The 13,596-nt window shown below is 43.6% G+C and overlaps 1 protein-coding gene across 1 annotated transcript in view; it reads right to left on the reverse strand.

Moving 5' to 3' along the window:
• The window catches only part of ANTXRL (ANTXR like), a 63,297-nt gene that overhangs the window by 13,514 nt on the left and 36,187 nt on the right, over window positions 1-13,596 (reverse strand). Inside the window, exons 16-17 of the mRNA XM_065638915.1 lie at window positions 11,056-11,223; window positions 9,813-9,893 (exon numbers count right to left, since the gene is read on the reverse strand). Of these exons, the coding sequence (XP_065494987.1) occupies window positions 9,813-9,893; window positions 11,056-11,223 (249 nt within the window). The remainder of the gene's footprint in view (window positions 1-9,812; window positions 9,894-11,055; window positions 11,224-13,596) is intronic.

The raw sequence follows: 13,596 nt of genomic DNA on the forward strand, positions 1-13,596 counted from the left end.
CACACCTCAAAACCAACAAAAACACAAAAAACCCCAAAACAGTGGTTGGTTTGCAAAATATGTTTCTCTTTCTTTTGGTATTTTCAGGGAAAAGATTGTGTTTGTCCTTTAGCTAGAACGAGGGTGGCTTTGGAGCATGGCAACAAGAGCAAACAAACATTTGCTGGGTGTGACATGCTTGGCCTTGAGGTATTGCTGGCTTGCTGGGAGAAGCAAATTAGGCCACCAAGGACCATAACTGGTCTTGCCCAAACTGTAATTAAATGTCATTGTGTTTTCCAGGGTGAAATGTTTGATTGTCTATTCAGGAGCAAGCTGGGATTATGGTGTGCACATAGGAAGAGCACAATGCTCTTTACCCACCTAGGGTATAAGATAACCCTGGAGACTTTTAGAGAAATTTCTGCTGAAAAGTTATTTTTCCTTGCCTAGGCCAAGAATGTGAAATCCTGGCCCACTACACAGACAAGCTGCCTCTTTGTTCAGAGTCTGGAAATAGACACAGGTATCCCAAACTCCTCTCTGGGTAACTGGCCCTTAAATGGTTCTGCCGATACCTAAAGCCAGTAGATGGTAAACCCACAGTTCTCAGGTTCCTCTGTCCTTATCTCACAAGGATTTTCTTCTCCTGGAATGAAATTCATACAGTTCATTATCAGTGATGGCACATTTATAAAGCACAGAAAACCTCTCCTCCCCTGAAAGCTCCTATGTTAAGTTGGATGGAAGAGGTCCTTGGGACACAACCACCTTATTATTTCTAGGAATGAACACACCAGGGAAACAACTCAAGTACCTAAGTCCTGACATGGAACTCAAGTGTGCTATAGAGACCTAACACCCTATGCAAATTTATCCCTACCATACCTGGACAGGCTGGAGGACTGGGCAGAGAAGAACCTCAAGAAGTTCAACAAGGGCAAGTATAGGGTCCTGCACCTGGGGAGGAATAACCACAGGCACCAGTACAGGTTAGGGGTGGACCTGCTAGAAAACAGCATTGCAGAGGACTTGGGAGTTCTGGTAGACAACAGGTTGACCATGAGTCAATGTGCCCTTGTGGGGTACATTAATAAAAGTGTGACCAGCAGGTCAAGGGAAGTTATCCTTCCCCTCTACTCTGCCCTGGGTGGCCACATTTGGAGTACTGTGTCCAGTTCTGGGCTCCCCAGTTTCAGAAGGACAAGGAATTACTGAAGGGTGTCCAGCAGCAGGCTACAAAGATGATTAGGGGCCAAGAGCACCTTTCTTATGAATAGAGACTGAGAGAGCTGGGTCTGTTCAGCCTAGAGAAGGCTGAGAGGGGATCTCATCAATGTTTATAAATATATCAAGTGTGGATGTCAAAAGGATGGGCCCAGACTCCTTTCAGTGGTGCCCAATGATAGGATGAGGGGCAACAGGCACAGACTGAAGCACAGGAGGTTCCATCTGAATATGAGGAAAAACTTCTTTACTGTGAGGGTGCCAGAGCACTGGAACAGGCTGCCCAGAGAAGTTGTGGACTCTCCTCTGGAGACATCCAAGACCCACCTGGACACATTCCTGTGCAATCTACTCTAGGTGAACCTGCTTTAGCAGGCTGGTTGGACTAGCTGATTTCCAGAGGTCCCTTCCAACCACAACCATTCTGTGATATTTCCCCTGTGCAGCTTGACAAGTCTATCAAGTACCAGTTCCACATTTTGAAGTTGATCTTTTTCATGAACACCCCATTGCCACCTCTGTCATGCAAACTCTGTTTTACACCCTGGTCTCAGCTCACCAGAGACAGTGGCCTGTCCCCCAGCAGTAGAAAAAAACCCACGTACGCCTCCTCTCCTTTCACTTTTCAAAACTCTGCTCTACTCAGCATGCCTAGTCTTTAGCACTGCAAGAAGGGATACTGCTATTGGGGTAGGCTTTCCTTTAAAGTTTCTATATATCCCACTCCTTAGAGTTATCAGCCAGTGAAGACTGAGGTGTCTACTTGAGTAATTATGTTCCTTAGAAGAAACCCAAAAATAAGGGGTATGTTCACGTGCCAAAAAAAAAAAACAACCAAAAAAGAGAAAAACGGGTGGGGAAGGGCAGAAAGATCTTAAAATGCTGCAGAATCCATGAGTGTTGCTGCAAAGAGCACAAAGTGGTTACAGTCCTCTTGTTCCAGGAACAGCTCCTGAGACTAAACGAGCATATAAAACACATTTATGATCTTAACTTAATCTTGTTTTGAACAAGATTCAACAGACATAGCTCATAAGCTCTTCAGGTTGGGTAGTATCTTTGTGTTACTTGTACAATGGCAGACACAGCAATTTGAGTTTTATTCTGGTACCACAACATGAACCACAGTAGCTTATACAGAACTACAGCTGCTCTGTAGGGAGCAATGATACAATACCTTTTCATCTTTAGTTATCAGTCTGTACAATAACTTCAGTATAAATACTAGCATTAATACATTATCTTACTCTTATTTCTAGAGCTCAATCACCTACACGGGAAGACCATAGCATTACTCATTCTGCATATGGGGAAAACTAATTCCTACATAGTTACTAGAAGTATGTAAGCACAGAGCTAAGAAGGGCCAGGTAGGTTAAATTCTAGACTGTTAACTAACTCAGAAGACAATGAGGGATACACAGCTCACAGCAATCCAGCTGAAACAAGGTTACATGGGGTTCAGCATTGATCCAGGGGCACTGCCAAGAAGCAAACATATTGGCCACAGCTTTTCGGTTCACTTGCATGTGCAAACAGTGGATCTGTATAGGCAGTCCTAGTAAGCAACCGCATGTACTTTTGTGTACTTGTCTTTTCAAAAAACATGTATCTTCAGTTGTGAGCTTCTTCCTAAGCCCCAAGATAATCACCTAACTCCAAGCCAGGCCTGCGTAACTTAGTCACACTGTACTCGGTAAGTACAATTGTGGAGCATCAATGAAGCGCTGCCAGGAAAACTCTGATAACAACATGCAAGAGCCTATGCCCCCAAGGCACACATTTCAGAGTTGCAGTTAACAAGAGACTAAATCATAGTTCTTATCCCAAAGTCACACTCCGTCCCCAAAAAAAGAAACAAATCTGATGAACCTGTTCCTCTACTATAAAAAAAAAAGAAATATCAAAGTGGTAAACATGCTTAAAGAGTAGCAGAACCATCCCTATCTACCTAACATAGTCCATCTATGAAGTGATCAATATGCTGTTAAGAACATGGTTTCAGCCTCCTACAAGTTACTGTTCACCTCGTTTATTGGTGGGGAATGACAGTACAACAGAAGTAAAATATTTCAGCTGCAGCTAAGGTCTCTGAAGTCAGAGTTCAGTGTTTTAATCACAAGGTCAACTCTTCTTCATCCTGTTGTGTGCTAAGTGGCACCAGCCCTGGGATTGGTATACGTCCTTCAGAGAAGCCTCTTGTGGTTGTTGCTACTGAAGGTGCCTCCGGTTCCCAAAGATGTGGACACACCACTGACTCCACTCAGGGGCAGCCAGGCAGCATTTATCCCCAAAGACCATTTGTAAATTCTTACACATCAGAAACAACACGATCTTGGCACGAGTGAGAGGTAATGCCAGTATGTTGGTGTCTTGCAGGACAGGAAATTCATTAATCACTGATTACATATTTTCATCTGCAGTGCTCAGTACATCCTGGGAACTGCGCATTAGGACACTGGTCCCACACCAGGGAGCTTTTTTCACTAGTGTCCTTTGGAGGATGTAAAAAAAAAAAAGTGAGCTACCTGTGTCACATTTTCATTGAAAGTGACAAAGTGAAATCACCTCCTGTGGCAGGCCCTGTCACCATCTTTTTAATTTTTCAGCAGCTTAATTGGCTCCAGAGAGGTTAAGGAAAGAGAGAAAAGCTCCAGAACCCAGCAACATTTGCTGATGCATATAGTCCGAAAGAGTTCAGTGCTGCTTTTCCAGCATCCCCTGTGGCTCTGCCAATTACTACTTGGGTGATTACAACACATCTCCAAGCAAGTTGCAGGGAAGCCTATTAAAGGCCATTACTTGCTCTTGAAAATAAGTAATTAGTAAGAGCTTCAAATAGCACTGTCCATGGGCAGCTAGCATGGAGTGACAGGTGGGTGCTGCCATCCCTGTTGTCTGGATTCAAACTGCTGACCACCTGTAGACAGCAGCCAGAAAGTAATTACTAGTTATCAATAATCAATAGGTTTGGTGTCCCACCACTCATCTGAGGAACACAAAGTGCCTGGCAGGACTTAACTGAATCTCACAGCTGTAAGGAAGGTAAATATTGAGTTGTCATGATTATTTTGCAGTTAGGAAAACTAAGGTATATGTCATGTCTAACATTACCAGAAATCACTCAAAATTTGAGGATAATCAGACCTTCTGAGCTTTAACAAATGTATCAGGTTCAGTGTGATAACTTTGAAAGGGATGCACAGAATGAAGAATCCAAATGTTTCTGTTCTCCTCATTTCAGAGGCTGGTGTTTAAAATTCCAGCTGCCATGCCATGTTCAAAGTCACACAGTAACTCAATAGTGAGAACCTGAAAGAACCCAAAAGTCCTGGCTTCCAATATGACCAGCTGCTCATAGTTTGTGAAATTTTTGGCTGTATAGCAGTATTTTTACCTTCAGTTTTATGGAATGATGAAGGTACAAAAATCTGAAAGCTTCCCGCCCCGCCCCCCATCCCCAAAACAGCCTGCTTCTAGTCCCCTTCCCCAGAAAAGGGCTTTGTATGTGCAAACCACAGGGCAGTACCGCTAAAGCATTGCTTTTTTCTAAGTCCCATGAGTATACAAGGGTGACGGTGACAGCAAAATCCAGTATACATTCCCAACCTTTCCTGCAGGTAATTTCCAGTGACAAAAATGAGATCACTTTCTAAAGCTTTAAAGTAAAAAAGAGCAATCCTGCCTGGAGGAAAAAAAAAGTCCTTTCTTTTTTTTTTTTTTTTTTTTCAATTGAGGTTTTTGGTAAACCGAGCTGCTGAGAATTTCCTGTGACAGTATGTGCTGAAATGCAAAATGGAATGGATTTGCTGAAACCAGCAAGTAAGCAGACCATTCAAAAGAAGGACCTCACCTTCCTCTCTGTACATAATGGAAGTTTTAAAGTTTACTTGCTGGTGTTGGTAACAGCCCCACTTTTGATCCGTGAGGCCAAGAAGAAGAGCTTGAAAGTTCCTTTTGCAGACACTACAGACAACCTGCCCCAGCAGCTACTGTGGTTTCTATGAGATACTTGGAAATAGCCAGATATTAATATTTCCCAAACTCCAATCTTCATGGCAGCCCCTGCAAGCTCAGAAGGACACCAACACAGAATAAGAAAGCCCTCAAGGCAGCCTGAGTATCCTGAGCAAGAAGTAGGTTGCCCAGCCACATGTCCACTCTGACATACTCCCTGTTGCTGGTGAACATAGTGTCCCCACGTCAGAGATCTCAATCCCTTTGTTGGGCCAAAAGAGAAACTGCTGGTCCTCTAAGCCCCAAATTCCTCACAGAGCAAGTGAATAATACAAGTCTAGCTCCAAGGGATCCATCACTGCAGCAGTATCACAAATGCCCATCAAGGCTTCACCTTTGTACGTTACTGCAAGGAAGAACACCCAGCAATCTGCAGGAGAGCTGCTGGCCCTTTTTTATCTCTGCTGATGCTGTCAGAGAGCTCAGCAAAAAGCCATCCCACAAATAGCAGCCTGTCTGCTAATGATGGGGTAGAGCTAAGTGTGTGATTATACCCTGCTGTCCCATCCTGATGCAACAGAAGCTCTGGCCAGGGTGACCTGAAAAGTTGAGTGAGCGGTGACCCTTTACTGGGGTACTTGCCAAACTAACAACAACCAGTTTCAGTGCTTGGCCCATGATATGATCTTGAATGAAGACCAAGAGGAGGAGCTGCCTGCAGAGCCAAGCCAAGCAGTGCGGGCATGGCTGCCAGGAGAACAGGCATCAAAGCTTGTGCTTGGCTGATATTCTTCAGTCAGTTCCGAAAAGTGCCTGTGATTTTAACAACGAGTTCCATTAATACAATCCTGTTCAACACTGCCAGGTCATCCATCCTGGGATCTGTTTATTGAGAAAACCCTGCCATGCCCTGAAAAGCACCAGCCAGGACAGGGGAGGTCTGCAGCAAAGCCAGAGCTGGGGCATGCTCCTACCAGCAGCTCCATTCCTGCAGCATGAGAGCAGCAGGGGAAGGAGGCTGGTCAGCAGCCCATTGCTCTCAGGTGGCAGGACTGCAGGGCACCAGTCTGTCTGATCTAGAGAAGATGCAGGCAAACAAGGACAGAGAGACAGCAAGGAGAGAAAGAAACTAAATAAAGAAACAGAAGGGAATGTCTAGGGCAGGAGTCCAAGGGGATCACAGGCTGAGAAAAGCACAGGTGGTTTGGGAAAGGCAACAGGATCATGATGAAGAAAGAAATTAGTATGGACAGACAGAAGCCTTGGTCACCCAGAGCAAAGGACAGAGTCCCTTGCAGCAGTCAGCCCTGTATTGCTGCACACACGCTTCAGCCTGAATTTCCACTGCAAGGCTCTCACACACGCTCTGCAATGGGCTACACCACATGACTCAAAAAAATATACACAGTGCCCTTTTTAACTTCCCTTCGTGATGGGAGTGGGGAAGAAGTCATGTTTTGAAAACCTGGGGCAGCACTACTGCCTTCTCTGTATGTTCTGCAGAGCCAAAGAGAAGAGGGCTGTGTTGTGGGGAAGATATTGAACAGGTCCAAAAAAATGTCTAACACACTTTTGCTTCTCTGACACAACCAGATACATTAGTGAAATCAAAAACATTAACATGTTTTGTTTTTCACCAAAACTATCAAAGAAAGATTTTTTTTCTACAAGTATTTTTCAGATTTTTTGAGGGTGAAAAGCTCCCAAACTGAAATACTTCCAAGTTATGAAAGAAACTACACTTTTCCAGAGGTTTTTGAGGTGTCTTAATGCAAAAAATTATCCTAATTATCCTTTGACATCTTTCCCCTGTCCAAAAAGCCTTGTGAAAAATATTTTTCTCCCTGTACGGTGGATGTTATTTCACTACTATAACTAATATTTTCATTATGCAGAGAAAAATGTCTTGCTATATTTTCCCCTAATGGCTACAAAAAGTGAACATATGTTCAAGTATAGCAATAAAAATGGAAAATGACAACTTTTTTTTTTTTAGGGAAGTAAACCGTGAAACAGAAATTTGGAAAATGTAGCTTTAGCGAGTTATCTTGTTCCAGTGGGAAATAACCTGTGTCTCTGGTAATCCACAAAAATGTGAAAATAATCTGATCTATTTTAGGAAATTCAGACACACGCATTTTCTGAGTTATGAATCCAAATGCCACCTCCAAAACACAACTAAATTGTGTGTTCTTTTTGACTTCTGAGCTCTAAGTTTTCCTGAACAACCAAGACGATTATGAAATTACCTTAAAATCAAACAAAAAAGGCAAACCAAAAATCCCAAATAATTCTTCCCCCCTGCCCCACAAAGCAAAGCAATCCTCTCTCCAAGACAGCCACACAGTCACTGGTCTCTGGATGGTGCTGTCTGGAAGAACATGATGCACTGAGGTGCTGTACTGTCATGCCTACCCAACAGTAAACCAAAATCCATCCACTGCTGTCAGCACCCCTGTACAGGAGACACCTTGTCCCCACTGGGGTGGGGTCAAGCGGGGCTGTGGGCTTCTTCCTGGGGCTGCTGGGCTCCTCCAGCTCTGCACAGCCAGAGCTCCAGGCTCCCCATGCTGCCCTTCACTCATAGCACTGACATAACCTCCCCATTCTTCAGCCATGAAGTAACTCCATGCATGTGTATGTATACGCCTATATACTTATGTGTACATACATGTACAGTTATTTATTCACTTCGCCTCTACCAAAAAGCCTAACTCACAAGGAGCCAGTTCTCCACTGAGTAGAATTGCTGCTAGAAAAGTCAACCAAACAATAAATAATAACCTTGCTCTTTCCTGTGCTAGCTTTCTCCATGACATACAGGCTTGTGATATCCTTTTTTTATTTTTCCACAGCAGCAGGATTTCTAGCCATTTTCTTGTTTCCCTTTCAATATTCTCCAGCTCTAGCTAATTCCACAGGCCAGGGAACAGAGATTATCCTATTCTTCCACTGAATATAGCTCAATAGAATTATTTCCACCCTATTTCCCAGATGTACATTTGATTTTTCTAATGTTCCCCCTGATACAAAAATCCTTCAGCTTGCTATGGTTTACATTGCCTCTTTTGACTCCCTCATCCTCCCTGCAGCAGAGCTGGAAGGCAAGGAACTGAGGATCCCTGTTCGGAGCCAGCCCCCTGCAAGTTTCTTGATCATGCTGGCTAACAGAGGCTCTGTTGTGCTCTGCACTGATAGAAATGTACCAACCAAGGGGGTGAAAGGCAGAGGATAGATTTGTATTATACAATGTTAGTGCTATCAAAATACAGCTGGGCCTAAAGAGCCTATTCAGAAGCTCTAGATCGTGCTTAAAAAGTAAATAACGCGTCTCAAGCACAGCTGCCTTGAAAATGCAGCTTAGCGAAACAGTTAAGACCATTTTACAAAGCAGCATAAGCAGCTGGGTTTGTTTTCTTAGTTTCCTTACGCACCAAAGAAAAATGGAAGAGACTAAACTTCAAATACCCCAACTGCATGTTTGGTTAATAACCAGACAAATGCTGTAATGGTATTTTGCCAAAAGCCAGAGGAATGCAACTTATTTTCCCTAGATGATGCAAATTAGTGCTACTTTTAAAGCCTGTTATTAGGTGTGAAAAATCAGCCAGGCAAACAAGCCCAGCACAAGGGCCTCTGTATCACTGCTGCCCCAGAAAAGCACTTTATGACTCCTACTGCTCTAACTCTATAACCCCTTCCACTGCAAGCAAAGGTGATGAAATGCATGGACTCTGGCCAGAAGGGCCACAGCAGGGAGAAAAATGCTGTTGTCTGCTTAGTTCTCATGTCTCAAAGCAGCACCACAGAAAGGCAGACCTGAAGTTGCAACAGCCCAAAGCAGCAACACAATTCTTATGGAGTTGTGCCCCAGAAAAACAAGATGGAGACAACCATAATGGTGACAGGCTCTCACGGGGAAATTGTGAGAGCTCTGAACTAAGCTATTGCAAGTGGCCCAAGAGCAGCACTAAGACATCTCTGTGGCTCTGCAAGGCACAGAAAAACTCCCTGTTTCCTTCCAGGAGAAATGTATTCCCCACCTATTTATGGCAAATAGACTTTATCAAGACAGGACGTACTATCTGCCTACATATAGGATATGACTAAGAAATGTGTCTTTGCATAGAATTCTACAGAAACTTTATTCTCCATTAACTTTGCTGTAATTTGTTTCTTCATCACCTGCGCAGTTCATGATTTCTCTCATTAATCACTTTATTGTTATATCTGAGAAGTATTTTTATGAAGTTGGGTGGGAAAGATCATTACTGCTGTAGAATGACTACTGCATATTACATTCAAAAGGAACAGCCCCTCAAAACCCACAAGGAACCTATCCTTTGACTTGAACTTATGTCCCCAGACAAACAAGCCTAAGAACTTATATAGGTGAAAAACGTCTCCTATACTATTGTGGCTGGCCGGCTTCTTCCACAGTGATCATAGTGGAGACATTGGTGTTGACCTTTTGGGGCAATACTTTTAAATAGATGCCACAGCAAACATTTTCACTTATTTTGAAATCTCTGGTTCTTGTGACAAATTTTTAGCTTTGGGGTAACATGAAAACAGACAAGAAAAGAAAAAAAAAAAAAGAGGCAAAAAACCCCAGATGGGATGGTGTGAACATGGTTGTGATACCTTACCTTATCCCCTGGCTGCGGTCTCATAAGAGAGACTTGATCATAGCCTCGTCGAACCAAAGCCCACAGTGCATCAAGTTTGCCCTGGAACAATTAAAAAAAAAAAAAAAAAAAAGACATGACCAAGAAATTTAGAGAAAACAGCATGAGATTAAACTACAGGTGAGTTGACCCAGCCTTTCTGTATTAAACTGTCTCCACAAACCTTGCTCCTGTACCCTTGCCCTCTGTATATGGCTTACCTGGATAGCCAGAAAAGAGACCTCAATGGGGTAACATGTACACAACATGCAATGGGCACAACATTCAATCTGCTCAAAACTCACTGAGGATGACTGCGGTTTAATGTGAAAACTCCCCTAAGAGGTTCGATTAGACACATGTCATGGAAACAGAAGGCAGAACAGCAAAATTACCGTACTGATGGGAGGCAAGCTGAAACATGGATAAGGAGCCACAGAACCACTTATCTAAGAGGGTTTTAAAATTCACAGGTACTTTCCAGACATTAAATTCAAGCACTGTTAAACTGATCTGTAAGCATGGTGGGGAGGGGGGACTTCATCCCACAAAGCACTGAGCATGAGCATGGTATGCTGGTCCCTTGGCCTGCACTAGCCCTCCAGCTTCCTTCTCTGTAAGCAGAGATAACAGCTCTGCCCTGCCTCAAGGGTTGTGTGAGGATATATACATTAAAAGACAGTGAGACGCCAGATACTATAATGACACAGGAGAAACGGGGAATGAAAGTGTGGAGAGACTGACTTACCTAGAGAGCAAACACTATGTCTTGTGGTTGAACTAGAGGGGAACAGAGCTGAATCCCAACCCAACATCTTAGCCACAGTACAGTCAAAGCAAGGATGGTACAGTTTATCTGATCCTCTTTGTGTGTTGCTTTGAGATGGTACAACCAGCACTCCCCTCCACCCTCCCCAAGAGTTGAGATATCTGCTGCTGTGAGATCCAGGCTGTGCAAAAATACCTGAAAAGAAGGTGTGAGCTGAGGGAGGAAAGATCTTTGCTCATGCTCTCCAATACCCTACACTTTTCCTCAAAAAAACTACAGCAACACAGTGCCAGGTGAAATGCATGTTCAAAGAAATGAGCAAAGTTGAGGGTTACTGACCATCTTTCTAAATGGGCTCTCCCAGCTCCATCATAAGAAAGGCTGCACTAAGAAAGCAGGATGTAGCAACATGCATGACACAAGAGACTTGGTAAAACTGTGGTGCAGACACATTACCTTGATCGGAGTGTACCATTTCCGCTGGGAAGGTGGTTTTCTCACATGGGGCTTTTTCGGCTTAGGTTCCCATGGCTCATACTCCTGTTCTGGCAACTTAATAATAGCATTTTTGGGCTTCTCCAGTTTTGCTCCTTCCTCTGTTGACCCCTTGTCTCCCCATCGCACCTGAAGTCAGGAAAGCACACTGTAAGTAGAAACACTTCAGCAGTCCTCACCAACAGGTGGTTTTCACAGACATTAATCAAGTTCTCATCAGATGATCCAGTGCCACCAGACACGAAGATAATTTTACAAAGGTACTAAACTCCCACTGTAATCAGAAATATACATTTAAGAGTCAAATATTCTCACTCAAAAGCAGCTTGAACTACTAGCCTTCTCACCTCTAGCAACCTAAGGTATTGTGGGAATTCAGAGCATCCAGGGCAGATTAGCCCATTTCCCAGTGCAATCTGAAGTGCTCTGCCCAGCTCTGCTAGGACACAGCTGTAATACGTTCCGCATTGCCTCATGCAAAAAGCAGGCAGCAGCACCAGCTGAAGGCAGGCAGTCTTTACAAACAGCCCTACGCAGCTCCTGTTGTTCAGTTCAAAAGTGAAAAAAGGGTCAGTAGACAAGTACATGAGCAATTGAAAAACATCGACCCTCAAATTTGTGCAGCTACTACTAAAAACAGTTCTTCCAAAGATGACCTTGCACAGCCACAAGCAAAAGTCAGTAACTTTATCTTCACATACAATACACTACTTATTTCAAGCTGAAATTCTGATTTTGTTGTCTAAATTACCTCAAACAGAAATGAGATCATGCTTTCCAGGGCAATATATGATCCATAGCATCAAGGACAAAATTCTCCCAAGGAAAATGGTGAAGGATATTAAGATACAATACTTTAATTGCTGACTTGCAGGGACTTGCTGAGAAGCCATTGCTTTCATTCTGTTAGTCCTAGTTTGGTCCAGATCATCAGCTGGCTTACATTAGCCCACCTCCCTCAGCTACCAGTTAGATCTAGTGTGGTTTCTGGTGTGAGTTTCATTGGGCTGAGGCCAATTGTATAAGGTTTAACAAGGTCAAGTGCTGGGTCCTGCACTTGGGTCAAAACAACCCCAGGCAACACTACAGGCTTGGGGAAGAATGGCTGGAAAGCTGCCTGACAGAGAGGGATATGGGGGTGTTGACTGATAGTTGGCTGACTATGAGCCAGAAGTGTTTCCAGGTGGCCAAAAAGGCCAACAGCATCCTGGCTTGTATCAGGAATAGTGTGGCCAGCAGGACTAGAGAAGTGATTTTGCCACTGTACTGGGCACTGGTGAGGCCCCACCTTGAATCCTGTGTTCAGTTTTGGGCCCCTCATCATAAGAAGGACATTGAAATATGAGAGAGAGTGCAGAGGAGGGTGACAAAGCTGGTGAAGGGTCTGGAGCACAAGTCTGATGAGGAGCAGTTGAGAGAACTGGGGCTATTTAGCCTGGAGAAAAGGAGGCTGAGGGGAGACCTTATTGCTGTCTACAGCTACCTGAAAGGAGGTTGTAGCATGGAGGGGGTTGGTCTCTTCTCCCAAGTAGCAAATGATAGGACAAGAGGAAATGGCCTCAAGTTGCACCAGGGGAGGTTTAGATTGGATATTAGGAGAAGAATTTTCCACGGAAAGGGTTGTCAGGCATTGGAACAGGCTGTTCAGGGAAGTGGTGGAGTCACCATCCCTGGAGGTGTTTAAAAGACATTTAGAGGAGGTTCTTAGAGACATTGTTTTGTGCTAGAGTTCGGTAATGGTTGGACTTGATGATCCTGAGGGTCTCTTCCAACTGAAATGATTCTATGATTCTACTCTATGACATCCCTAAAAGTCATCATCACGCCCTCAGCTGACAAAGGTGAGTAACAATTCCTTGCCTTATATTATTCATGGTTAGGAATATTGAACTGATTTCACCAACATGGTTATTTGCAGGAGTTAGCAGCTGATCACAGACTGGATCATATGGTTCCCTGGAACACAGATGCCACAGGACAGCATAAGGCATATTTCTTTCACAGTAACTCCTCACTTTACACATCAAGACTGGCTTGTGTACATGTTCCAGGGCAGGATTGATCTGTTGGCCAATTTCACCACAGATGTGTTCTTGTGCATTAGGAGTTAATGCTTAACTGAAAAAGGAAAAAAAAAAAAACCACACGTGGAAAAAAACCAAACAAAACCAAAAGAAAATTCACTGATTTAAATTCCCCAAACCAACTGCTTCCAGCCAGCCAGACATAGCATAGATGGCACCCTCAAATACTCAAAACCACTGTAACTCTGCCTGAGACAAAATAACTGTGACCCAACTGCACTGAAGGGTTTGATCCACTAAATTAAAACTTCTTTTAGTGCGTATTCCACTTCTTAAACTGCAAATTTTCTTTGGCTCATAAAGCTATATGCATTTAATTATTCATGCAAATGATGGCAGCTTGATCTCTGTTACTTGGACAGCAGGTGCAATCAGGTAGACAAACCCTAATTCAATCCCAGTCTCTAGTCCATCAAGG

This window comes from Caloenas nicobarica, chromosome 7 (genome assembly GCF_036013445.1).
Source record: "Caloenas nicobarica isolate bCalNic1 chromosome 7, bCalNic1.hap1, whole genome shotgun sequence".
In the NCBI taxonomy this organism is placed as follows: domain Eukaryota; kingdom Metazoa; phylum Chordata; class Aves; order Columbiformes; family Columbidae; genus Caloenas; species Caloenas nicobarica.